We start from the raw sequence: 26,100 nt of genomic DNA on the forward strand, positions 1-26,100 counted from the left end.
GAATGCGCTGAGATAATTGACCATCTTTATTCAGCTTTCACTAATGGCCATGTTTTGATGTTTCCTCGGGCAATGCTTTTTGCATGCACTTCTCACTTGGATAGCAAAGCTTTTTTGGTGATATCCTGTATAGTTATAGTACAAGTGCTGTCAAATTCAGAATTTGCCTCATTCTGTCAGGTCCTTATTTATAGTAATTTGATTGGGATTTCATTAACCTCATTGTACATGTGCTGAAGGGTGGAATTTGGGTCTATAAGCTGTCTAGTTTCTAATAGTATAGAAACTGCTTTAGCAAATACCTGTTGAGCCTTCCACTGTTGCTGGATGTTAAGCTTTTGTCTTCCTAGATAAAGGATGGTCTTGAGTGGAATAAAAATGTATTGTGGGAAATTTTGCTGTAGGTGGATGGCAGAGTATGTTAGCAAGTGTTAACATCAAATTATGCTTCACTTATGTATCTTTGTCTTGTTACTTCATTTTACTTTGTGGACCTTCCAGGACACCCCACACACCTGGCAGCTTCTGCAGCTGCAAATGCTGAAAGGGAACGGGAAAGGGAGAGGGAGAAGGAACGGGAAAGGGAGAGGGAACGGGAGCGAGAGCGGGAACGAGAACGAGAACGAGAGAGGGAGAGAATAACTTCAGTCCCTGCTGAACTTTACCTCCGACCAGGTCAGTGCACATGTGATCAGTTGTCTTGTAGAACTGTAACTGCTCGTTTTCTGTAGCCACTCTTGTGAACAGCAGCTTTGTAACACTCAGCTCTGCACTTCAGCTTCAGTCTGCACTTCAGGCAGGTTCCTGTTACCCAGCAGTTCTGGTCACAATTGCAGATTCTCCAAGTACCAGGCTTCTTGATCTTTCTCTCAGAGTTTCCCTAGTGCCTCAAGTACTTCTCTAGTACCTGTGGAAGGAGTGAATCCCCGTTATCACTGGCACAGCTTGCATGTCATTTAGAGCATTGTAAACACAATGCTACCATTTAAACCTTCATACATTCCACCACATCCAGAGGTGGTGGAGATAACTGGGAAGGAACATGGAGGATACAGCACTGATACACAGTTCTGCATTGTTATAAGAATTATCCATATATCTTTAATTTTCCTCTCCACTGTGTTGTGCAGGTGCAGAGCAGCCTGGCAGGCCCGGCAGTCATGGATACGTTCGGTCCCCATCCCCGTCAGTCCGAACCCAGGAAAACATCCTGCAGCAAAGGCCCAGTATTTTCCAAGGAACCAATGGGACAAGTGTAATCACCCCTCTGGATCCTGCTGCTCAGCTCCGTATCATGTATGTTTTAGAAGTTACTGTTGCAGAGATACCTGTTCCAATATTTGAGCTTATTAAAAGCTGCGTTTAGCCTGAGGAAACTACTACAGGGTTAGGGATATCCCACTCTCTGATTGCTCTTGGATTTATCAGAAATGATCCAGTGCATTTTCACCAGTCCATCTGGGAGAGAAAGGAGGGTCACTAAAGCTGTTTTTTATTGTATGCACGACCTGGCTCCAATTCTTTGTTCCCTGTGATGTAATTCAGACTGTTCAATGTTTCCAACAGGCAGCTCACCCCCGGGGCTCCCTCAATTACTCAAGGTTTACCAGCTTCCCGTTACAACACCGCTGCTGACGCCCTGGCAGCTCTGGTAGATGCTGCAGCCTCTGCTCCTCAGATGGAAGTTGCCAAAGCAAAAGAGAACAAGCACGAGGGAACCAGGATAGAAGAGAACATGGGGCGCCGGTCAGCTGTGGTCACTGACCAGCAGCAGATGGAGCAGAAGACACTGGAGGTAGAAAAGAGGCCTGTCCAGTGCCCCTATACATCTGCAAACTATTCTGGTGGCAAGTCCCAGGGACAGTCTTCATCAGTAGTCTATTCAGAGGCTGGTAAAGAGAAAGGACCTCCTCCTAAATCCAGGTACGAGGAAGAGCTGAGAACTCGAGGAAAGACCACAATTACTGCTGCTAACTTCATAGATGTGATCATCACTCGACAGATTGCTTCAGACAAGGATGCACGAGATAGGGGCTCTCAAAGTTCAGATTCTTCCAGTAGTTGTACGTATCTTAGTCACTATCTACTTCTTTGCTGTCTGTCTTAGCCCTTTAGGGAAATAAGATGTGAAATGATTCGGATGTTTAATGATAAAATATCCAGCTCTGCGCAGTAGAAACACTTCATAGACAAACAGTTGTGACTGGAGACTCTTGCAAAGTCAGAGTTGTTTGCTTTATTCAGATTCCATGCTGCAGCATGAAATGCAGGATCATAAGAATAACCTTATCAGAAGTCAGGAAACTGAAAATTATTTGGGTTGTGTTGAAACACTGTTTTATGCAAGTATTTGTATCACCATGGTTATCCTGAGAAAAAGACAGTGTTCTGACTTTCATTCACTGGTGCCATTTCAATGGAAGCACCAGTCTTGTGTGGGCAACAAAACATTTCTGTGATATTTACCCCTTATTCCACAACCTTTGCTTGACATTCAGTATCCTCCCACCGGTATGAAGCTCCTGGAGATGCCATTGAGGTGATTAGCCCTGCAAATTCCCCTGTACCCGCTCAAGAGAAGCTGCAGCCCTATCAACAAGAGGCACCTAAACCAAGCCAGGCAGAGAGTAAGTTTATCTGCATATGCAAGTATTCTCTCAGTTACCTTTCTTCTATTTACCAGCTCCATGAATTCATAAATAATTAAAATATCTTTTATCTATTATTCAATATTATCTTTAATTATGTATCTTATTATCTATTATTTTATCTATTTAAAATATCAAAGTGACTGTATACCATATTTTTCTTGTTGGAAATATGTTGTTGCAATGAAAAACTTGAGCAAATGCCTTGGAACTGACACATGAAACAGAGCTCCTTTACAGTGTGGCTGATTTAATAAGAAATTTTCAATATATTCTTTAAAATTAATGCCTGGTGAAGTTGATGGCCACAATTTTTTACCTGTTGGTGATGCTCAAAGTATTGCAGTTGAGAAATGAGCTGAAATTCACCTGCACTGTGGCATGAAGTTTCATTTTATAAATTGTAGGGCCTGTGTATGAAGGGGGAAAAGGTAGTTATCGAAAAGGATACCTAAAAATCTAAATTTTCTAAGCACAGAAGTTTCAAACCTTGAAGCTTAACAGAGCGACCTTCTCTTTTTGAAGCAGCTGACCCAAACAGGCCGTATGAGGGGCCCATTCACCGCTACAGGACCCAACAAGAACCCCCTTCACCCCAACAGCCTCCACCTCCCTCCTCCCAGGCAGAAGGGATGGCACACGTGCCCAGGACCCACCGGCTCATCACCCTTGCTGATCACATCTGTGTAGGTTTATTTGCTTGCATCTTGTCAGATGTGAAAAGTTTTGTATTTTGATTAAGTAAACACGTGTTTTGGAACATAATTCTCTAATTATCAGTTTTACTTGAGGATATTATAAAACCTTGTGTCTGGATTTATTACCCCATTTGTTGCAGTCATTCTCATGTAGTTCAGGAATATCTACTCTCTGGCCGACGTCTGACCAAGTTCTCTTTTTTCCTTTTTTTTTTTTTGGTGACATTCAGCAAATTATTACACAAGACTTTGCAAGAAACCAAGCAGCTTCTCAGGCCTCTTTGCAGCCTCCCACCACTACATTCCAGAATTCCACCCCTGCTCCAGCACCTGTTTCCAGCCGGGCAAAGACATCGAATCGCTACAGCCCCGAGGCACAGCCACAGCCTGTCCATCACCAGCGGCCAGGGGCCAGAGTGTCACCTGAAAACCTGTCTGACAAGGCCAGGGGAAGGTAATGCATGTATTCAGTTTGACTGCAACTTTAATTAATGCCCACATATGGTATTTATATAAAAAAATGCATTAATCTTGATGTAGGTCGGAAGTAAAGGTGCCTTTTGGTCTTATTTTTAGACAACATGTGTCTCATACTGTTTTTGACAATAGCTTGGCTCCAAAACATAACTGTTTTTCCCTCACCACTTCTGCTTAATTTCCAGTCTTTAGAGGGGTGAAGATATTTAATTCCTTAAAACTTACCAGAGTCATCATGGACAACTCAGTCATCTTTTTGAGGTCAACAAGCAGACTAAAGCATGTTACATATAACTAGACATAACTAGTTATGGAGCAACTGGAAAGCAATTAGATGAGTTAACTACTGCTGTACATGCCTTAAGAGTACTTTCCTGTCTCTGAATTGTGGATGTAGGCCTGGAAAATCTCCAGAGAGGACTCACGTCTCTTCAGAGCCCTACGAGCCAATCTCGCCACCTCAGGTCCCGGTTGTCCATGAGAAACAGGAAAATGTTCTTCTGCTTTCCCAAAGAACTGAGCCTACTGAACAGAGGTAGGTGTAAAACTGACTTTAAAACCATTATTCTGGATCTTTGTGCTGCAAACAGTGCCTTTAAAAAGAGCAGGTTAAGTGATCTTCCTCTGGTACCACAGGCAAGTTGTTAATCACAGTCGATCCTTTTGCACGAACATCCAAAACCTGCTGTTTGGGAGGTGCTTTGGGAAGGCTGAGTGAAAGGTCATCTGTTCATGTTCTGTCAGTTTCTTGGTGCAAACAGTGCGTTCTGTGTCATATCTGACAGAAGATGTTAGAACAAAGCTCCTCATGGGTACCAGTTCTATAAAACTGAAGTGGTTTTTCAGAAAGGTCCATTTCCTACAATTTTTATTACATAATTCAGTCTTCTCCTGCCTGATTGGCTTCTTGGATACTATCCTGGTGGAAAGGGGAGGAACCCAGGCTTCCAGCACTCCTGATTCTGGAGCAGTTAATCACCTGAAACATCTCTAAGCTAAGGAGCTTCAGCTCTGGGAGGTGTGGAGTGTCAGGAGGTCCCTGTCCCAGGGCTGTTTGTCACTGCCAGATCTGCAGCTGCCCAGGATCCCTGGCACACTGGCAGTGCTGGTGTCTGCAAACCTGTGGCAGATGCACTTTGCTGTGGGTGCTCCTGCCATTTGCTCTGCTGAGGAAGGAGCAGCACCCAATGTCCTCATTTAAGGCTCATGGTGATAATGATTCAGTTTTTCCTGGGTTTTTTCCCCCTCCACTCTGCAGTTGCTGGCAGGGTTGTTACAGTTTACGATGGAGCTTAGCTAGATCACAGGGATTTTTGGGAACGTGACTGCACTTTTTAGAAATGTAAGGATTTGGGGCTCTTTTTTGCTTTATTTTAGATTATTTTTTAATGGAAGTATGAGTTGTTTGTTGTTTTGTTGGGTTTTTTAATTAAAGCTTATTTGCCAGATTAATTACTGCTGCTTCCACAATCTCCATTATCATTGAGCACCACAGTGTTCATACAGTGTTAGTGGTTTCTGCCTGACTGCTTTTGGAAAGATTTAAATGGACATCTTGGATGTTCTGTCTCTTTGGCAGGACTGACTCTCGCTCTCCAGGCAGTATCAGTTACCTGCCTTCGTTTTTCACCAAACTTGAGAACACTTCACCCATGGTAAAATCCAAGAAACAGGAGATATTTCGAAAGCTCAACTCATCTGGTGGAGGTGACTCTGACATGGGTATGCAGGACTTGCCTTTTCACTCAAGTTTTCCAGCTCATGCTTTCTGTGACTGCCATCCACAGATGTCCTGATTTAAATATATTTCAAATAATATGAATGAATCTAAATCTGTGAACATAAAATGCATATAATAATTTATGACCAATAGAATCAGAATATTATTCGATTTTTTAAAATGCTGCTGTATGTAGGACTGTCACACTTAATCTTTTTAACACTTGAGAGATGAAAAACCATTAATTAATGAGAAAGTTGTTAAAACCTGTCATCATTCTAATTAACTTTGTGTCTGTAGTTTGCTTCATATCAACATTAACTGCTATACATTTTCTTTTTTGGAAAGCTGTCTGGAAACGGAATGGTCTGTGTTTTCTTGGCCCTTATGATTATGTCTGTTAAATGACATTTTAATATAGTTTCAGGAATGGACACTGGCATGGTGGAATATGATAGCAGAACTACATTTTTAGGGTTTTTTTCTTGTGCAGTAGAGCTAGAGGTGATAACTTAGTGATCATCAGTACTGAAAAACTCAGTGAAATGTTGTGTTTTAATTGCAGCAACTGCTCAGCCAGGGACTGAAATATTCAATTTGCCAGCAGTCACTACCTCAGGTAAGTTTTTGGGTAAAAGAAACAAGATGTGCTTCAGAAAAGGTAAACTAATGTAGTATCTTAAATTTATAGTCTTTGGGGAGTCCAGTAAATGAGGGAGAGGAGGAAAATGTAAAAGGTAATACCATACATGAAAATTGGTTTCCTGCATTGTAGAGAAAAGCAAAATGACCAAACTTTCAGAAAATATTTAAATGGGAACTTAAAAAAGAATGGTGTTTGTTTTTTCCCCACTTTTCTGCCTCTCTCTAAAATCTTTCCCCACGTCCCTTTGTAATTTCTCTGAGACCTTTTTTGCCTCCCTTCCCACCTTTTTCCCTGTTTTCTTTTCTCTCCCAGGTGCAGTCAGTTCGAGGGGTCATTCCTTTGCAGATCCTGCCAGTAATCTGGGTCTGGAAGACATAATTAGGAAAGCACTGATGGGAAACTTCGATGACAAGAGCGAGGAACACGGCGTTGTGATGTCCCAATCCATCGCGGTCGCCCCAGGCACCTCCGGGGCTGCGGTACCGGCAAGCAACGAGACACGGAGGGAAGAAGCCAATCCATCACCCAATTCAGGTGAGGTGTTACTGCAACTCCTAAATAGCCCATGGTCTTCAAATAAATAAATCAAGGGTGTGAGTGAATTCGGTGTCACTGAAAATCGCTGCCTTTTCTCTGGGAGTGATAGAGGGGGTGTTTGCATCCCCTCTGCGGTCCTGGGTTTTCAGGAGGATGAACCTGTGATGGCACTGATGGAACAGGGTGTATTGGACACCTAAAGCTCCTCTGTGCTGCGTGATAGCTTAGAGAAACAAACACACAGAGGCTAAAATGCAGTTTTTGTGAAATGTGTGCCTTCTGTTCCCAGGAGGGGGAGTCAGCAAGCAGAAGCTCATCGGCAAGTCCAACAGCAGGAAGTCAAAGTCTCCGATTCCTGGACAGGGATATTTGGGAACTGAAAGACCTTCCTCTGTCTCATCTGTACATTCAGAAGGGGACTACCACAGACAGACTCCAGTGTGGGCCTGGGAAGACAGGCCTTCATCAACAGGTGAGGAATGGGGTTCTTTCAAACTTCCCAAACGAGATGAAGCGTTTGTAGAAAGCTCAGACGCCGACCCACCGTAACACTGGGTATTGGCTTATATAGTGCATGAGGATTTTCTGATAGCTGTCGCAACCAAAACCAGCCTGGCTTTACACAGGCCTCTCATCCCAGCTCCTGTTTTTGCCTTTTTGTTGCAGGTTCCACCCAGTTCCCGTACAACCCGCTGACCATGAGGATGCTCAGCAGCACCCCCCCCACATCCATCGCCTGTGCCCCCCCGGCCATGAGCCAAGCAACCACTCACCAACAGAACAGGATCTGGGAGCGAGAGCCTGCACCACTGCTTTCAGCACAATACGAGACTCTGTCTGACAGTGATGACTGACTGAACTATGCAGATTAATTTTTTTTTTTTTTTTTTTTAATTTGCGGGTCAAAAAAAAAAAGAAATCTATTTTTGACTTGTGCCCACAGAGACTTTCCAAGAGAGCGAGGGCCACACAATGAAGAATTGCTGGAGAGTCCGTTCGATGCCTTCTGCACAGGCTGTGTGTTGGAGGATTGTGGTCGAGAAGGTTGACTTACTAAAGATAAATATGTAAAGAGTTTTTAAAAATGTTGGACTATTCCTGCTCTACATCTATTTGTAAAGAAAACCATAATGTCTTTTAAATCATTCTTCTGTAAATAGAGAGTACTTTTTGCAGTGTTTTTTCCCTTGCTATAGTATCTGGTGTACTTATGTTCAAATCATTGCCTAAACTTTGGGGGTCATTTTGTAATTTTTTTTAAGCATTTTCTCCAGTGTAGAATACTCTTCATAACCCTAGCCTCCCTCTCAGCCTAGCCTAACCAGAACCCCAGCCTCCCAACCATCATTGCCCATTTAATGCCGTGCCACTTCCTGCAGGCATTGTGCTTTTATATATATTTTTTTTTCTTTTTCCCCTAGACACACTCTTTCAGTGGTGTTCAAGCTCTTGTGAAAATGTTGATTTTTAAGACTGACCCCTTAGTGAATTCTGTACATTAAAATAGTCCGGTTCGCTGGAATAAGATGATATATTTCTTTTTGAATTTGAAATTCTGCCACATTGTAAATTTTTGGTGCAGTTGGTTTTCTTTAGCAACACTGCAGAAATATTATTGCATGGGTATGTTATGGCTCATTTTTAAAAGGTTAAAGAAACAAAAAGAACAGCTTCTGGAGGCATACCTCACTGTTATGCACACTGGGAATTTTAACTGTGCCCCAAAAGCCTATCTTAGTGTTTTCTGTTTCTGCATTGTATGCAGTTAAAACAGGCTACTAAATTTTACTGTCATATTTAAACCACAGCAAATGGTTTTTCTGAAGAGGCTCTGGGTGGGTTGATAAATCCTTTAAGAAGAAAAACCTCTACATCCCAAGTTTAAATAAAACAAAGTGCTTTTATAGAATAATTGAGCGACACACGAGTCAGCTACTTGGCTTCTGTTACAACCAGTCTGAAATAGGTACTGTGACTTTTACCTTCCTCCAGCCTGATTTTAAAGTCTTTATGTAATAATTATTTTGAAGTCTGTGTCCCAGTCCCTGTCCCTGTAAGCAAGCTTTTGCTGGAAGTCCTTACAAATGCTTGGCTTAACTCCTGAAGTGTGCAATACTTGTTAAGGGTGATTTTTATTTTGAAATTGTATATGGTACTAGGAGAGTCTCCTTAATCATTCAGTGCTTGCTCTGGTATGCTTGTAGCTCGTGTTCACACACATCTGGTTAGTGATATCACAGGGTGTCCCGACATCCATCTCCAGGAGCATCTTATTTTATGCTGCACTGACCTCAGGGAGTGAACTGAACTCTTCTGGGGTGGAAGGACTGATTTACAGATAGCACTGAGCTGGGGGGAGGTGGCGTGGTCTGTCAGATCCCAAACTGCTTTTGCATCTCATTGATCAGCAGAGGCTTTGCCTTGAAGTTATTTTCCCGTGAAAATATTTGGACTGTAGGGCTGTGTTTGTGACCTGTTGTGTGGAAGGTGTCATGCAGTGTGTAACCAGCCACGTGAGCTCTGCATCCTATGGAGGGACTGTGATGGTCCAGTTACAAACAGGAAGAAGCACAGAACTATTTATCAACAGCAAATTTGTTTGCAGTCCTTTTTAAGGAAGGCCTTTTTGCCCCAAGTGTGGGAAACAAAACAAAACAAAAAAAAAATCCAAAGGAACTCATTTGGAAACTTGACACTGTGTTGAAAAGACAGAATTATTTTGCTACCTTTTTTAAACACTGCATCAGAGTAGATCCTTTGGCAGTCTTAAATCTCCTTGCAGTCTTTCTCTAAGAAAGATTTCTCTCATCCTCCCATCCTTTACCCTTCTGGCTTGAAGCAGTGATGTTTTCATCCTGTTTGTAGACCTGTGCTCTTATTTTAACTCTCTTTTTTGTTCCCACAGCAACATGTACTGGAAAACGAGTTGATCTGCCCTTTTTGTGGATTTTAATTTGGAGTGGAGAGTTAAGTTCCATTCTTAAGCTCACTTATTCTCACTTTCTTAGTGTAACAAATACAATGTGAAAGAGGCATGTACAGACAAATGTCTTTGCTACCTGTACAGTAAGTATAGCATGTTCATTGCAGAGCTTCATGTTACTGCTGCAGCAGCAGCAAGATATCCAAAGTAGGATAGTCACCTTCTCCTAAGATACAGCTTGAGTGGCATTTGCACATAAAATGTTGCTGCTTTTTTGTTTGTTATCCGAGTTTTAACTTCTCCAGTGTAAAAAAAAAACCTCTCCAGAGCCTAAGTTAGGGTTTACCACAATTCCAGTAATCTTCAAGTATGGAATTACATCTGCCCTGTTTCAAACAGGAAGGTGTTTGTAAGTCATGTTTACAAAGTGTAGTTTACTACAAATTTTTACCTGATTTCTGATCAGCGCTTTCACAATGCTTTCATCTTGATATGGTTCGTGATTCTGATATGAAATCATTTAAGACTTGAAAAACCCATGCATCATAATTTCCACACGATGTCTTCAGTAGACAGTGACTTCTGGATTCAGACCAATCAATAAAGGGGATCAGTTCTCCACTTGCTTTTCCTGTGTCTCCCTCTTGTTTTGCAGCATCAAGCCAGACCCTGCCCTCAGGGGTGCTGCAGGGCTCCCACTTAACACTGCTCCTGTCCCAGGGCTGCCACTTCAGAACTAAAACCAGAACTTTAAAGGCTGGCTTTGATGTGTCAGAGCTTTTCTGTCAGTACAGCCGTATTTTTACTTCCTAGCTTGCTGAGAACAAAGACGTACATGACTGAAGTATTTTCAGCTTCAGTGGACTTTACTCCAGAAAACCCACATGCCTTAGCTCAAAGTTCAGCAGAGCTGAAGCTGCTACTGGAAGTGAACTAAAAATTATGCATTTAACACTGAGGGTCATCCCAGCCAGCTGAAGTTCTGACAACTGAGAGGTTAAAATTATGCTTAGTTATTGACAGAACTAGTTAATTGTGCCCCCCTAACTGAATAGGGATTTGATAATTTCTGGTTCAATTCTCCTCTGTCTTTAACATTAGGCTTCCTGGCAGGGCAGAACTGAAAAATTCTGTTGTATAAAGCAGCTGTTGATACTTGATTCACGTGAAGGGATGTAGCTGACAAAGCTGGGTTTGTACATACCATCTTTTCCAGCAGGAAGCCTCAGCATTCTAACACTGACCTCTCCAAGGAAGGAGGACAGCTTTGGCACTCCGTGTGCTCTCCACTGGGGTAAGGGAGCCAAGTGTTGTATTTCTGACAGCAGCTCTGTTTTGGTAACAGTCTCACCCCTCCCCTGAGAGGGCATGTTCTATCTTTGGATGCTCAGTGCTTTGGAGAAATACCCTTGATCTTCAGGCAACCTGTTTGACAAGGACACAGAGCTACAGCTCTGGCACAGTGCAGGTACAGCCTGGGAAATGCTCTCCTGATGTTCAGACACACTCAGCTGTAGCACTGATAAAAGTGTAGCCCCTGTTGTGCTGTCCAGCATGGAAAGAGAGTTCCTGCCTGTTCCTTTGCGTGACTTGCTCTGGTACAGCCATGTTTTGAAACTGAACACTTCTGGAACAGGCAGGAGGAGCAAACAACTGCTCCTTAACTGCAAGAATTAATACCAGGCCAGGCCTGCCCTTTGCTGGCAGTCAGAGTTAAATCACTAGCACAGTGGGTCACTCTGCACCACAAATTCACATAGTCAAGATTTCACACCTTTATTTTGGGATAAGTTGTTGGGCAGTAGCAGCCCTTCCTGTTTAGCAGTCCTTGAACTCCTCCTTGCCGCTCCCCTGGAGAATTGCACCGAGCTGGTCCAAGGCTGCTCGTGCTGACCAGCCCTTGTTGCCCTGGGCCACCTCAAGGTTGGACTCCGTGGCCAAACTTACTTGGAGCCCTTCCTCCTCTTGGCCAGCTCGGCTAATTCTTCCTGGATATGCTGGACAGAAGCAGCATCCCCCTTCTGTTGTGCCTGCTTGAGAGCTTCTTTGTACACTTGTTTTGCTTGCAGAAAGTCTTCTGTAGCAAGAGGGAAAAGAGGCATGGCTATACATCAGCCATTTCCAGAGTCCCCTCCTGGAGCTGAGCACGTGCAAAGGACGAGGACTGCTTGGAGCACATCAAGAACTAGAGAGACTGAGAAAAGATCCTGGGGGACTGTCACCTATGAGAGCTGGACAGCAACATGGACTGGACAAGGTGCTGCATCAGCATTAATATCTCATGGAAACAAATCTCATCCACGTCTTCTATCCTTTGGAGCCAGTTACAGAGGACAAGACAAACAAGACCCCCCTGGCAACCTTCTGGGTCAGCAGCTGAAGTTGGTCTGAATTGCTTTCACAAAGTCAGACCTACTGCCTAAACTAAAACTAGGCATGCAAAGCCAATGCTACAATACAGTCGAGCACAGTGACAATCTGGGCATGGATATACTGACCTTTGTGCATCAGAACTGCTGCCAGGTTATTCAGCACCATGTGCTCCTCGGGGTGCTGAGTCTGCCTGGCCAGCTCTGCCGCCTTCTTCACGTAGGAATAGGCCTCGTCGTGGTGCCCCTGAGCGTCCAGCACAGTCGCCAAGTCATTCATCAGCACCACAGTCTGCACCGGGATGGAAATGGGAAGCCTCAGAGCAGGACTTGTGCAGCAGTCTGAGGCAGCAGAAGCATCACATTCATCACCTGTCACGCTAATAATAAAGCAGCATTTCCCAGAGAAGCTTTCAGTGAGAAAGTGCCTTATGTTTCTACACTTGCACGCTCGTCCTTCCCGGCAGGAAAACAGCCTCACTTAGTGCTGGGCCTGTTGGACGTCAGCAAAGCTCCCTAGAGATCAGCCTTTCCTTCTCTACTGGTCCAGCCACTGTAGAACAAGTCACCTGTGGATGGGTCTCTCCCTGAACATCATTTGCTATCTGCAGAGCCTTCTCATACATTTTCTGGGCCGCTGGGAGCTGGTTGATGTTCAGGAGGTACCGGGCGTAGGAGTCCAGGCTCATCCCGAGCAGGAGACGGGTGTTGGCCTTTTCTTCAGCTGCAGACAGAGAGGAGTGAAATGGTCACTTGTCCAGGATCAAGCATGATTCTCCGTCCTACAAGAGCAGGAAGCTCATGCAGGGTGAAGACAATGGATTGACACGGAGGTGGTGCTTGGGCAATATGGAAAACAACATCAAGGATATGAATATGGAGAAAGGATAATGAGGAGCCTTTGGCAGGCAGGGCAGTCCCACCTGGTAAGACATCCTCAGGCAAGTCCTTTTGCTTGGCAATCTTCTCCTCTAAGGTCAGGATGCAGAACTGGTACCCAGCTACGGCTAATTTGTCCCTGCAAAGTGCAAAGCAAAGCTCCTTCCATCCCTGCAGGGATAAATGTGAACACCTTCAAACCCTCATTCTAGAGGGCCTGCAAAGCTAATTTTCTCCTTCTGCATCCCGTCAGTGCTCTCTCTATCATGACCAGAACCCTTCTCTTGACCCATGGGCAAGGGGATCCAGGGGGTGCATAGGACCCCCTTCCCCCCCCACCAAGGCTGACTCAGGCCACCCATGCTGAGCCTTCCCTGAAAAATGAGGCTACAAGTCACCAGCCACCACCATCTCCAAAAGCCTCTGCCCAGGGAGGTGTGGATTTCAGTTCTCATGGCTACCTCTGCCCCTCGCTGTGCTACACAGCAGTGGGCAGGCAAATACATGTGTGGGAACCTTTGAGCTGATGGTGTCTTGTCACATCAAAGCTTCCTCATGGACTCTTCTTAAAGAGCCTCTGCTTGGCCACCCCTGCCACTGTGAAGCTGAAATGAAAGCAAAAGATGCCTTTAGCAGGGAACTCACTGTTTCTGAGCAGCGTAGATACTGGCCAGCTTGAGGGACATCTCAAGGATTGCATTGTCATCCTGCCAGGAGGACACACAATGCAACTGTCATTCTTCCTGCACCTCCCCAACAGAAACATTACTTTGTCAGAGAGTTTAAGACCTTAAACATCCCTATCTTGTTGCCTTTCTCAGAAGAACATACCTCCTTCATGTCCCCTGCCAGCAAATAGCTCATACTTGCTTTGTAGAGCTTTTCTGCCTGAAACGAGAATTTTGAAGAGGATACCAAGGAATGATGGTACTTAAAACAAACCACAGGCAGACTGCTTGGAGAGACCTGTCTGAAATTGGTGGCATTTACACTGTGCATCAAGTTAGAAGTGAAAACACAGCTCTCAGCCTGCAGCTTGTCCCAGCATGCCACAGCTTCGAGATGTCAACATCTTAAAATTCGGAGCGAAAAACCGGAGTTACTCACATTGTCCAGCTGTCCCTGCATGAAGGCCACGTTCGCCATCTGGAAGAGACAAACAGCGCTGAAGCTCCACAAAGGTGGTGGTGTCGGGGTTTAGAGATGTAACAAGAACTGACAGAATTTACAACATGGAACCTACTGACAGTTCAGGCAACTGATTTAAAGAAACAGTGAAGAGCAAGCAAGCAGTGAGGCAACACGCAGTTACTTTTCAACCAGGTACCTATCCCGAAGAAATTCACAAGGCAGTCACTTAGAAATTTGGGGGGCTCCAGACAGAGAAGGCCACCGACACCCTCAGTGAAGACCCTCAGAGATCTTATAAGGATATGCATCTTTGCTAACAAGCGTTGTGAAGTGTCATGAATACGCAACAGGCGTGCGGGGAACAAAAAAATGAATAATTACATAATGTTGACACACGAGCTGCAGTGGAGACACCTCGGTGTGCCCTCGGCACCGATTAAACAATGCCTGATTTCTAAAACTCACAAATTGAGTCTTAGAAGTTTAGGCAACAATAGCAGGGACGAGCCTCGACTCAGCTGCTTTTGCTCCTCGCTCCAGCTGCACCGCGGCCCCGGAACCCGGCAAAACCCCTCCCTCCCCAGGGGCACCCGTGCCCCGCAGGCCTTACCACGCTGTAGGTGTAGGCGATGGCCTGCTTGTTGTCCTCCTGGTGCGACAGCCGCAGGGCCTGGTGCAGGAGCCGCTCGGCCTCGGCCAGCTCCCCCTTCATGACGCTGAGCTGGGGGCACCGGGGCCGGTCAGCGCCGGGGCCGGTCAGCGCCGGGGCCGGTCAGCGCCGGGGCCGGTCAGCGCCGGGGCCGGTCAGCGCCGGGGCCGGTCAGCACCGAGCCCCGCCCGCCCGCGGGCCCCGCGCCTCACCTTGGCTCTCTTCAGCAGCAGGATGATCGCGTCCTCGCCCTCCTCCTCCTCCTCGGCGTCCCGGGGGAACAGCGACAGCCCTGCGGGGACAGGGCGAGGGGGGATGGAGTCACGGGGGAGGGGTGACCGGGGATGGGTGACGGTCACCGGGGATGGGTGACCGGGGATGGGTGATGGTCACCGGGGATGGGTGACCGCCGCCCTCCTCACCTCCCAGGAAGGCCAGTGCAGCGCCGGCCGGGCGGGCCCAGCGCGGCCGCGCCAACGCCGTGGCGGTGCCGGTGGTGCCGCCGCGGTGCCCCCGGTGCCAGGCGGGCCGGGGCAGGGCGGGGCAGCGGCGGGGCCGCAGCAGGGACAGGCCCCGCAGCCGGGACAAGGCCCCCGGCACCGCCGCCATCCCGCGCGGGCCCTTTAAGAGCGCGCGCCGACAGTGACGTCACCCGCGGGCCCCGGCGCTGGAGCGGGATCCGCTCCCTGTGGGAATGGCATCGCCGGCAGGTCAGGGACGGGGTCCTGCACCCCCCGCCCAGCGGGAGCGGATCCTGGGGACAGGAGGGACGTGGAGCCGCTGGGGCGGGAACAGCGAGGGCGATGGGAGGGCCGGAGCATCTCCAGCGAGGAAAGGCTGGGGGAGCCGGGGGTGTTCAGCCTCCAGGAGGGATGGCTGAGAGGAGACATAGTTAATGTGGATAAATATCTAAAAGGGTGGGTGTCAGAGGATGGACCGGGCGCTGCTCGGGGGTGCCGAGCAGTGGGACAGAAACTGATGCTCAGGAAGTTCCACCTGAACATGGGGAAGAACTTCTTTAGTGTGCAGTGACCGAGCACTGAACAGAGACCAGGGAGGCTGTGGAGTCTCCCTCACTGGAGATGCTCCAGAACCATCTGGACACAGTCCTGTGCCGTGATGGCCCTGCCCGAGCGGGGCGGTGGGACCAGACGAGCCCCTGTGGTCCCTCCCAGCCTGACCCATCCTGTGGCTCTGTGACCCGGGCTCGCTGTCCCAGCACGGGCGGCTCTAAATAGCCCCGGGAGCCCCTGGGGACCGGAGTGCAGAGCAGCCATTCCCTGAGGGATCCCCCGGGGCAGCCAAGCCCGGCGGAACCGTGCAGGGAACCGGGACAATCCAGACACAGCCTCCCCTTTCCCCATCTCTGTGCCCCCGGTCCTTTCCATGGCACCTGTGTATGCTTGGGAGCATCTGAGAGAGACCCGCGTGTTTGTGAGGAATCCCGTGTTCCCAGAACGTGTGCAAACCACATTTTACAAGTCGCTGAGGATGCCTGTCCCTGGCCTCCTTGCTGGATTAGGATAAAGCACTGCCTGGATGCACCCTCCTGGTTTATGGGATCCACAGTGACCTTAATGATTTCCCACTCTCCTGTTCTGTCTCGCTTCCAGGGATGAGTCCAGTGCCAGTGGGATGGGCAGTACCTTGCCAGCAGTAGCAGAAGAGCTTCTGAAAGAGATCAAAAAGGCTTTTCAGGAGACCTCACACGGTATGTAAAGGAAAAGCGGGATGATCCCAGCAGGCAGTGGCCAGTAACGCCACTGTCAGAGCCAGGCTTTGGCCACCCCTTGTTTGCATCCTCTGCAGGCCCTGTTGCCTCAGGGATGGGCTTCACCTTTGTATCCCTGTGTGGAGACAACACAAAGGGGTGTGAGGCACAGATAATGGGGAGCAGCCCCTTCTCAAAGTCAAATTCAAAAACTAGACAGGTTTGGACACTTCCTTTGAATGTGGTACTTAAGGTAATGCTGCCTCTTAGAGCTTCTGGTGGATGTGGTTGCACTCGAGGGATGATAATTTACATCCCTCTAGGCAGGAATTTTGCTGTGCCTTCTGTAATGCTGCTTTTAATTTTAATTTCAAAACTGGAGCAGAAAGGAAAGTCTTCCTAAACCTGATCCCATTGCCTGACTGACCAGCAGAGGGGGGTGTGTTGGTGATCCCAGGGCAAGGAACAATTTCCCATTGCTTGAATGAAACAAGCATAAGCCAACAGTGAAATCCTGGCCAATTCCAGCAGCTAGTTAAGAGCAATTACCTTCCCTGCACTTTGGATTGCTAACGTGGCTCTGTAATCTGTGCTGAGAGAATATTAATGTTTGTGTTTACTTGATAAGCAGCACAGAATGGCTCTTCCTGAGGAAAGTGTCTGTTGAAGGACTATTTTTAACTGCACTAAAAGCAACCAAATAAGCATTCAGAGAAGCCTGCCTGAGCACTGTGTGGGAGTGGGGAATGGGCAGACACTTCATGTCTGAAGTGTCAGAGTGACCCCAGTGACAGCTTCTTGGCACACTTGCAGTGTGGCTCCTGTCAGGTTAGAGCAGATCCAAAATCTACATGTGGCTTTTTAAAAGAGCTTTTTAAAAGCCCTTGCAAATTAAGGGAAAAAAAAAATCAGCATTCCTTTAAAGGTGTATTTCTCCTCCAAGCAGAATGGTGCTAAGGCACACATTGAGACAGAGCTGTGGAAACAAGCTGATCGATCCCTTTGGAGGATCAAAATAGAGCTGGAAAACTGAAACCCACAGTGCAAGACGTAGAGAATATTTTTAATTGTTGGGACAAAGGATTTTAAAGTAAAAAAATCCAAATCTTCCAGTGGGATATGGAGACACAGTGCATCGAGTCCCATGGGTGATAAGAGAAAGATCAGATTGGACAAGCAGAGCCTAAGCTGTTAGTACAACAAACACTCTGGTTTTCTGAAGTGTAACTTTCCAGCTTAACAAGAAGTTCCAATAAGTGAAGACATCATGTTTCTTGTGCTGCATCAAGAGCCATAAACTGGTGGCGCCCTGCGAGTCTGTGCTGGGAAAAGAACAACATTTTTAAAGTTGAGTTCTCAGCTCTTGCCAAGAGAATTTCGGGGAAAACAATATATATGTATTTTTAACCAACTTCTTAAAGCGACAGAGTAAGATGTGGAGGCCTCCTGGCTTTTATTGTGTGCTTCGAAAAGTAGGGCATCGTAAAAGAAAGTACTTGTGGGCTTCTGCATTTCTTGTTAAAATTAATCCCTGGGGCTGTGATTGCTGTGCTTGGTAAATGCCTTAGCACTACCATAGCAATAATTTTGCTGCTCCTTGTTGCTTTTTTGGTGGCTGGAGAGGATGGTTAGAGCCCTGCAGTGCTGTGTGGCCTCTGGGGATACCTCAGGGAGACACTGTCCTCCCTGTGGTGCTGTTTCTCACAGTAGGGAAATGCAGCAAAATCACGTTTCCTTTTCTCTTTCTTGCAGTCCCTGATGAGCTGCTGCTGGGGTGAGTATGTTTTGCTTCGGTGCTTGTCCCAGGTGTCCTGAAAGGGCGGTTGGTGATCAGCTCTCATCACAGCACTGCTGGTTTTGTCCTGTGTTTGACCACGTGCTGCGTGAAACATTGACTGCTGCGTGGCTTTGCTGGAAATGCAGGTTCAGAGAGACCATCTCAAGGGTTTGTCCAGAAATTCGTGGCATTCTCTCTGTATCACTGCATCTCCTGCGATGACCTGCTCTGATTTAAACCTAGGATGTTTTAACCTGAGCTCTGAGTCCACCCTCAGATCTAGGAGGAGCTTTCTGTGAGTGTGGACTGTGTTTCGGGGTGATTCACCCCCCTGCATCTCCCTGTGTGTCCCTGTCACTGTGAGCACAGCAGCAGTGTTCTGATCACTTGTTCTGAGTCATGGGATCACTTGTTCTGAGTCATGGGCATGTGTGACAGAAAGGGAGAAGTGAACAGATCATCTCCCTGCACCAGGGAACTGTTAACCTGAAGATTACCCTGAGAGGTTTCTTCTCTTTGGGGGAAGTCTCAGGTCGGTGTAATCACCCTTGTGTTGATTGAAGCTTGAGAACATCTCTGTCATTCCTGAGCAGCCTTCTAAGAGATCCATGTTTCTGGACATCAGCCCTCACTAACTGGTGTTGAAGGTGGAGAAAAGGCAGTGTCACAGTGAAAAGAGACTTTTCAGGTTGATCTTTGAGTGTGTGCTCCTGCCTGCCAGGAGATGAGATCACCAGGAACCCTTTCAGGCCTTAAAATCCCTTTGTGTTAAAGTTATCTAACGTAACACTTGTGAAAGGTGTGCTGGCTCCCCCTCCTGGGATCACAATGGCCTTTGAAGGGTGGGATTAGATTTGATAAGTCTCTTTTTGTTTCCTTCTCATCAGAAAAGAAAAGGGAAGGCAAGAAATTCCCATGTTAAGTTGAATAAGGGTAAGGTGGTAACTCTTGGCAGCCAGATTTCCATCAATCCCCTGTAAGCACCAGCTCTGAAGTATTCTGATTTAATTTCTGAATATCTTCCAAATCTCTAAAGTCCTTGAATTTCCTTTGGGCATTTCCTGTTAAACTGATGGAATTATATACATGAGAAAAGAATTCCCTAAATTTGAAAGAGTTACTGAAACTCATTAAACTCAGCCCCCTTTATAGTCCCAGGCCTAATCATTAAGGAATGTCTTACTTAAGCGTTCCCCCACCCACCTCCTCGGCCCTCAGATGAAGCCAGTCCTTATTGCCTTGAGTTTGTGCAACTGGAGTTTTGGTCTTCCTGGAATCAATCTGTCTGCTTGGCTTGTTATCAATGAGCTTGACTCAGAGCTGTGGGTCAGCCTTGCTGGGCTGCCAGGGCTCTGCCTTGGTGTGTCCTCACTGGAGCTGGAAACCTTCCTCCGTCTCCTGCTCGTGTTCTGGGCTATCTTTTCATCACTGCTGACTTTCCTCTTGTTTACCCTTGTAACTAATGTAGACTACACAGATTTTCCTCAGCGGATGAAAGGTCTGCAGAGTTAACTGAGCTGCCCCCGAGCAATCTGGAACACACTCAGAGCAGCTGGATTTGCAGGTCTAGAATTACTTTGAAGCCCTTGAGCTGTCTGGACAATAGGCTGAAGGTGCAAATGTCCATATTTAACATACAGCTTATCAAATACCCAGGCAGGGCATCAACAGGAGATAAATCCTCCTTGCAGGGATGTGCAGGGAGTGTGTAGATGGAAGTTGCTGTGCCTTAAGCACTCACAGCTCTTTGTTTTCCACTTGCTGGTGTGGAATTTTACAGCAGGGAGCACAGCAGTGGCCAGAGACACCAGAGGGTGCCTCCATGGGGCTGCCTCACAGCGCCAAAGCCAAGGAGAGTTGTGTGAAGGGAGGAAGAAATGTTTGTAGGGCAAACCTGGCTTAGCCTTGTCTGTGCCCCATCCCAGGCACTCTCTGATCCATAAATGCTGTGCATCCTTGCCTGGAAGGAAAGAGAAAGGGTGGAGTGGAGGGACATGAGCTCGTGCTGCCCCTGGGTGTTTATCTGGGACAACTTTGCTGTCTCTGAGCCCCGCTGGTAGCTGGATTACAGATGTAAAACTGCTGCTATCGGGTGGCTCCATGTGCAGTGGAGTGTCTGAAGTCATTCCCTGATAGTTTCCTGCTTCCTCCTGATGCAGTTTGGTGGGTAGAGACAGAATAGTTTGTCCCTCAGTTGTGACTGTGATAGAGGGGGCTCCATCACTACAAAATGACTCATTCGATTTTAATTCGATTCGGATTTAAACCAATTTCCCTGGGATGAGGAAGGAGCCCCATTGCTGCACTTCCTATTGCTGCAGGAGCTCTGTACCATCCTCCCCCTCTCCTTGCTCCCAGGCATGATGTGTGGACCATGACTGGAGGTGGGAATCAAGGCCAGCTGCTGAGTCACCTGATCCAGGACAACACATCCAGGACAGCTTGGATGTACAGTTCAGTTGTCCCAGAGCACAGAGCCCCTTTGGCCAGTCTGGCTCTCTGTGCTCCGCTGCTGCTCCCCATAAAATCCCCTTGCTGTGCTCAGGTGACACTTTCCCAGTTACTGCAGCAGGGGTAATGGGGCTCTGTGTGTGACACTCCTTTTGTCTGTGACCTCAGCTGCATCCCCTGGGATTTCCTTCCTGCAGCTTCTCTTTGCCACCATATCTTATTTGCTTTGGCTACAGGCCCCTGTGGGCTCCACAGGGCCGTGTCTGTGGACTAAGGCTTAGCCAGGTGGCCTCCTTTTGTGGTGTGACCTCACTAGAGCCACGTTCTCTTTCAGGCTGAAGTTCATATTTGGCCCATGTGCTGTCCCAGCTTTGGATCTGGTGGATCAACGTTCTGTCACCCGAGTCACGTCCCCCAGTGGAAGGACCCTGTACCAGGTACACACTCCTCTCCAGCCTTGCTTTCTGATGCTTTCCAGTTGGCACTGTAAGCCAGTGTTTTCCTGACTTTGCAGAACATGGAAGGGCACTTGGATAAACACAGAGAGAATATCAGTGTTTGACAAACTCCAGAAGTGACACTGGAGAGCAGCAGCCACGGACTAGAATTGGAACAGCACAGTGCACTGCCATCTTCTCTGTGGCTCCCAGCCAGTCAGAGATGATTTATGTGTTTGTGGGTATCACAGTCAGAAGGAAGTTTTCCAGGGATTGCTAATTTTGCTTTATTACTCTCATCCTATCCAACAAAGGAAGTTCTTCCTCTTGACCAACTCTACACAACGGAGTGTTATCTGCCATCACTGCGTTGCTTTCCCTCTTGCACACCAAACCTCTTGACCTCTGCTTGGCAGGAGGATCCTTGCTGCCTGGGAGGAAGTGATGCAGGCCAAAATCCGTGGGTTTCGTTCTAGTTCACTTGTAGCCAAATCTGTGAATCACAGAAGCATCTTGATAAAATGGCATTCCAGGGAGAAGGGCTCACCTTAGCCCTAAAGATCCACCTCCTCTTCCAGCTCAGGATGGGAGGTGGAGCTGAGGCTCATTGGGTGAAAAGAGGAGCCTTTGAGAGATTTTGGTGAAGCACCCAATTCCCACATAGCACTCCTGACCTCCTCAGGTAGCTCAGCCCCTCCGTGGCTGAGCCTGGGGCTGTGCTTTTCACACCCCAGAGATGGGGGAATCTCTTTGCTCGCTGTTGTAGCAGCCGAGAGGGACATTTCTAAATATCCTTCCCTCCCCCAGCAGAGGTGCTGAGATGCTCTGGGGTCATTTAGGGTGAGAGAAGAGCTGTGAAGTCAGGCCTGGGTAATGACACAAACATTTCTCACATGTTCAGGGCTGGATTTGCACATCGAGGCTTTATCGCTTCTGGGGCCCTGGGGAGAACAGGGCCCCTCCAGAGAGCCATGAATCATGAACACACAGTGCTCAAGAACACAGCCTGAGATTTGAGTTGAGGGCTTGCCTGTGGATATTTGGTGAAGCCTAAGAAGCTCTGCTTCCAGCACCCTTAGACAGCAGCTGCCTCAATAATTAATTGAATGCTCAAAGGCTTTTCCTTTTTTTCTGCTGTTGCCTGTCTGAATACACCGCTGGGCAGAGAATGGTCCCACTCCCTTGAAGAGCTTCCTCAGGCCCTGCAGGACAAGGCAGAGCTTTGTAGGGCATTGATTCATAACTGCTGATGGCCCCAACAGCTTGATCAACACACTGAAAGACAGCAAGCGTCAGAACTGCTCTCCTCCTGCCTCTGCAGGGAGAGGGGGAGAAGGAACCCCGGGACTGGGAGGTCAGGGCTGCTCAGCAGGAGTTAATGCAGGACAAAGCTGTAGGAAGCAGTCCCTGCCTGCAGGTTCCTGTGTGCTTCCCAGCAGCATTCCTCTTTGGTGGAGCCTGATTGCTGATTAAGGCCACGCTGATGAGTTCATTAGCAGAGGAATCTGGAGAGATATTTTCTCTGGGGGTGTGAGGTTGGTCCCATTGTGAAATTCTTCCTCAGCAGCAGCTGTCTGAGATGCAGAAACAAAGAGCAGAGCCTCCCTTGAGGCCACTGGCTGGAGCAGGGACAGGAACAGGATCTGGGGCCAAAGAAACCGAAACTCTGGGTGGGGACTCTGCGCTGGAGAGCCACTCCATGTGTGTGTGGTGTAGACATGCAGCCCAGCACTGTGCACCTGGGGAGAGGGGGGCATCCATGGCTGCCTGGACACATCCACAGTCATCCCTTTTTAATTTTGCACCCAGATGTGGTTGAGCTGGAATGTGAGGTGGATCTGGAGAACTGTACTCTTTGAGGCTGGTCCTGTTGTGAAACTCCTTTGGGTCCTAACAGCCAAATCTGAAATGTTGATACTTCCATATCACCCAGCACATCTCAGGTAAAGCTTCAGGGGAAGAAGGCTCTGCTCAGACAGGCCCTAGGACTGCAGCCTGTAGTGTAGGCAGCTCTTGCCCTCAGGAGCTGAGATGGGAGAAGAAAGAGCTCTCAGTCAAGTGAAAGCTGTGATTTGTGTTTTAATGCCTGGGCATTGCTGCCCTTGCTGCTTTATAGAGGAGTAGCACTGATGGAGTGTGCAAGGGCTGATGTCACCTCGGAGTTGTGATCACCCCGGGAGAGCCTGTGTGACACCTGCCTGTGCTGCAGACTGAGTCCAGGTCAGGGATAACTAACTCTGACCTGCTGCAGAGATGGTGGATCTGGCTGATGGGGGAGCTGTGCTGGCTTTGGCAGAAGTGCAGAGTGGTGGCCAGGCAGCAGCTGGGGCTCCCTTTAGCTCTGCCCACGTTGCAGGAATGCTGAGCTGTGGAGTGAAGCCAATGGGCAGGGGGAGAGGCAGTGCTTTAGCCCTCCTGCCAACTGCCACTTGCATTGCTCACATCCTGCACTTTCATTGGGCTCTTCTTTTTTTATGTCTTTTTCCATCCCTTTCCTAGAGCTGTGTGGGGTTTGAGCGTCGGGCCCTGGCACAGACTGTGGTGCTGCCTGGCTGTGCGTGCTGGTGGCAGCAGGAGCTGCCTCAGGTGCCTCAGCTGACCCTCCTGTGTCCCCACACCCTGGCAGGGGCACCACCAAGGGGATTTTTTGCTCATTGTGCAGCCAGCAAATGCCTGGAGATGAGGGCAGCGGGAGGAAATCTCGCTGCATGTCAGGGCCAGGAGAGCACCCCCAGAACAGAGGCACCTTTTTGTCTTGGTCTTTGGATTTTAGACTCTGCCTTATTAGGCAGAAGCTGTGTTCTGTTCCTGCCATCTGGGTCAGGATGGGGGAACGCTGAACTCAGCCCAAATCCAGCAGTGTCTGTCCGTGGCTTCCCCCCCTCCCCAAAGGAAAACACTTCTGAAGGAAAGGCACCATCGGAATACTTCATCTTGGAAAAAAACAATCAAAGGGGCTCGGGGAAAACAAACTTATCACAAGTGAAACAAACTCAGCCTGGAGTACAAGGAGGGCCCAGGGTAAAGGCCAGACTGAAAAAAGAGTGGTTTCCACTGAAATGGGAATGTGAGTCTTGTGTCCTGGATCTGCTGGGACTAAGGGGGGATTTTGAGGCATAGAAACTTCTGTGGGAAAGCCTAAACTGGGTGTTGATGTTGGGCAAAGGGTGCAGAGGGAGCTTCAGGGGGCAGGAGAAGGCTCCCCTTGCAAGTGCAGCTCTGGGCTGGGAGGGATGATGTTCCTCTGGAGGGGCTTGGAGTGCTGGGGATGTCCTGGAGGGGAGCAGCACTCTGCAGAGCTCCACTGGCTTTGCACTTTTTGTGTGTTTATCTTTGGATTTAGGTGTATGTGAGCCACAAATCCAGCCAGAGTCTGAAGCCTGGTGTGGGAGAGGGGTGTGTTGTGCCCTCAGAGCCCAGGCTGTGCAATGTGCAGATCCTTCCCCTGCCACAGGAGAGGGCAGAGCAGTTGGCTCCTAAAGTAGCTTTCTAAAAGCTGTTTTCCAGTCTTGAAGAAACCCAAAGAGAAATAATCTATAGACTGGCTTTCCTGTATGCTGCAAGGAGCTCCCAAATTGCTTGTCTGCTTATCTGTGCTGGAACAAACCTTCCCTCACCCCTTTGCCTGCTCCCTGTGTCCCTGGTGCAGCAGGAGAACAACCAGCCTGGCAGGGGAACAGCACGTGGGAAAAGGAGGCAGTGCTGTTCCCAAACCAGAGATGGAGCAGGGAGGCTTCTTCTCTGGAGACTTCAACTTTGTTTATTCAGACAAATCTGGATTCCAGTAGCTGCAGCTGGTTTTGGGAGCAGAACAGCAAGAGCCCTCGCAGCCTCCAGCCGCTGGAGGTGGTTAGGAAAGGAAAGGCCTCACTGCAAGGGCTCCCTGCTGCTCTCCTTCCATCCCCAGGCCCATGGTGGCTCTGGATCCACAACTAGGCTTTGTGTGACAAGAGAGCCTTTGTCATCTTCCCCAGTCTGGCAGTGCTGGGGCTGGCAGCTGGCTGGGAGATCAGGGAGTGCTGCCACTGCCCTTCTGCTGCTCCCTTGGCGGCAAAGTCCCTGGAGCTGAGCTCTGTGCAGGCAGAGGTGCAGGAACATTTCCTTACCTGTGGGGAGAGAAGCTTGTAGAGAGCCTGGGGAACCTGAGGAGCTTCAGGATTAGCTGGGTCACTGCAGTGTTTGGGGACAATCGTCCCGTGCCACCTGCCAGCTGTGAGCTGGGAATCATTGCTGGGAGGGCTCAGCCCAGGCCCAGGTTGAGCAAGAGAATTTAAAGGGAATGCTGCTCTGACCCTTTGGCTGCTTTCGTTTCAGGTCCTTGGGAGCTCAGGCAAACTCTACACCTGCTACAGCTCCTGCCACTTCTGCACATGTCCTGCCTTTGGGTTCTCGGTGCTGCAGAAGAGCGAGAGCCTCCTGGTGAGTTCTGTCCCTCAGACAGGGGGCAGGGGGGAGGGCTGTGCTCTGATCCCACATGGAATCTGGCTGAGGGAGGGCTGCAGCTCACCTGGTGCCAGTGAGGAAGGGCTCAGCTGGCCGCAGCTGAGGGGAGGGTGTCAGGAGCCAGAACACGTTTCTGTGTCTCACATCCCTGGGTTACTTTATATCCTGGTGGCAGAACTGGGGCAAACAGAGCACCACCTGTGCCAGGGCTTGGCACGCCAGGAGGGAACCGTGTGGTTTATTAGACCCATTCTGGACAGGATGGGCCAGACAGAGCACGACATTCCTGTTACCTTTGCAGTGCAAACACATCCTCGCCGTGTACCTCAGCCAGGCCATGGGAGCCTGCCAGGAGCTCACTGTCTCTGAGGAGCAGCTCACAAGCGTCTTGCTGGCTGAGGAAGAGGAGGAGGGATGAAGGATTTGGATCACCTGGGGATGTACTTTCTGTGTACCCTCCTGGCAGTGTATTTTTCATATCTGCAAGGCTGTCAAATTCTCATGGTGGCTGGCAGGTTTCTTACTGTGCTGCAGCCAAGCGTGACATTAATTAGCAGCTTTGCACTGATAAATTAATTAATAAATGGTAAGAAGCCTGTGTTGA

The 26,100-nt window shown here is 48.3% G+C and overlaps 3 protein-coding genes across 7 annotated transcripts in view; 2 read left to right on the forward strand and 1 right to left on the reverse strand.

Moving 5' to 3' along the window:
• The window catches only part of NCOR1 (nuclear receptor corepressor 1), a 58,802-nt gene extending 48,532 nt beyond the window's left edge, over nucleotides 1-10,270 (forward strand). For all 3 annotated transcript variants that reach the window (XM_027891544.1, XM_027891543.1, XM_027891545.1), the window contains 12 exons: nucleotides 502-675; nucleotides 1,131-1,296; nucleotides 1,567-2,063; nucleotides 2,499-2,627; nucleotides 3,177-3,334; nucleotides 3,577-3,800; nucleotides 4,221-4,358; nucleotides 5,403-5,545; nucleotides 6,109-6,162; nucleotides 6,502-6,723; nucleotides 7,016-7,198; nucleotides 7,393-10,270. In XM_027891544.1, the coding sequence (XP_027747345.1) occupies nucleotides 502-675; nucleotides 1,131-1,296; nucleotides 1,567-2,063; nucleotides 2,499-2,627; nucleotides 3,177-3,334; nucleotides 3,577-3,800; nucleotides 4,221-4,358; nucleotides 5,403-5,545; nucleotides 6,109-6,162; nucleotides 6,502-6,723; nucleotides 7,016-7,198; nucleotides 7,393-7,580 (2,276 nt within the window). In that variant the 3' untranslated portion in view covers nucleotides 7,581-10,270. The remainder of the gene's footprint in view (nucleotides 1-501; nucleotides 676-1,130; nucleotides 1,297-1,566; nucleotides 2,064-2,498; nucleotides 2,628-3,176; nucleotides 3,335-3,576; nucleotides 3,801-4,220; nucleotides 4,359-5,402; nucleotides 5,546-6,108; nucleotides 6,163-6,501; nucleotides 6,724-7,015; nucleotides 7,199-7,392) is intronic.
• Nucleotides 10,271-11,400: 1,130 nt separating this feature from the next.
• TTC19 (tetratricopeptide repeat domain 19) lies at nucleotides 11,401-15,286 on the reverse strand. Of its 2 annotated transcripts, none has more exons than XM_027891546.1 (10): nucleotides 15,100-15,286; nucleotides 14,890-14,969; nucleotides 14,639-14,749; nucleotides 14,005-14,043; nucleotides 13,729-13,785; nucleotides 13,543-13,604; nucleotides 12,942-13,036; nucleotides 12,588-12,742; nucleotides 12,148-12,310; nucleotides 11,401-11,726 (listed from the first exon to the last, which is right to left on the reverse strand). In XM_027891546.1, exons 1-10 carry the CDS (start codon nucleotides 15,284-15,286, stop codon nucleotides 11,593-11,595), a joined length of 1,083 nt encoding a protein of 360 aa, XP_027747347.1. In that variant the 3' UTR covers nucleotides 11,401-11,592. The 2 variants fall into 2 exon arrangements, with proteins under 2 accessions (XP_027747347.1, XP_027747348.1); XM_027891547.1 differs by having other exon boundaries at nucleotides 11,401-11,723; nucleotides 15,100-15,120.
• ZSWIM7 (zinc finger SWIM-type containing 7) lies at nucleotides 14,987-26,100 on the forward strand. Of its 2 annotated transcripts, none has more exons than XM_027891551.1 (6): nucleotides 14,987-15,005; nucleotides 16,291-16,388; nucleotides 18,141-18,162; nucleotides 20,951-21,053; nucleotides 25,368-25,472; nucleotides 25,798-26,100. In XM_027891551.1, the coding sequence occupies exons 2-6, from the start codon at nucleotides 16,313-16,315 to the stop codon at nucleotides 25,912-25,914; spliced, it is 423 nt and encodes a 140-aa protein (XP_027747352.1). In that variant the 5' UTR covers nucleotides 14,987-15,005; nucleotides 16,291-16,312; the 3' UTR covers nucleotides 25,915-26,100. The 2 variants fall into 2 exon arrangements, with proteins under 2 accessions (XP_027747352.1, XP_027747351.1); XM_027891550.1 differs by lacking the exon at nucleotides 14,987-15,005 and adding an exon at nucleotides 15,286-15,387.

The sequence above is a fragment of the Empidonax traillii genome, unplaced genomic scaffold (genome assembly GCF_003031625.1).
Source record: "Empidonax traillii isolate 1590-97213 ecotype Southwest subspecies unplaced genomic scaffold, ASM303162v1 scaffold322:size1131127, whole genome shotgun sequence".
In the NCBI taxonomy this organism is placed as follows: Eukaryota; Metazoa; Chordata; class Aves; order Passeriformes; family Tyrannidae; genus Empidonax; species Empidonax traillii.

Excerpts from the sequence above, each read along its gene's own strand:
- ZSWIM7 (XM_027891551.1), top strand. The coding sequence starts at position 16,313 with ATGGGCAGTACCTTGCCAGCAGTAGCAGAAGAGCTTCTGAAAGAGATC. Across the intron at positions 16,389-18,140 it reads TTTTCAGGAGACCTCACACG|TCCCTGATGAGCTGCTGCTG; the intron begins GTATGTAAAGGA and ends TCTTTCTTGCAG. Across the intron at positions 21,054-25,367 it reads GTGGAAGGACCCTGTACCAG|GTCCTTGGGAGCTCAGGCAA; the intron begins GTACACACTCCT and ends CTTTCGTTTCAG.
- TTC19 (XM_027891546.1), bottom strand. The coding sequence starts at position 15,286 with ATGGCGGCGGTGCCGGGGGCCTTGTCCCGGCTGCGGGGCCTGTCCCTG. Across the intron at positions 14,970-15,099 it reads TGCACTGGCCTTCCTGGGAG|GGCTGTCGCTGTTCCCCCGG; the intron begins GTGAGGAGGGCG and ends CTGTCCCCGCAG. Across the intron at positions 14,044-14,638 it reads TCGCCTACACCTACAGCGTG|ATGGCGAACGTGGCCTTCAT; the intron begins GTAAGGCCTGCG and ends TGTCTCTTCCAG.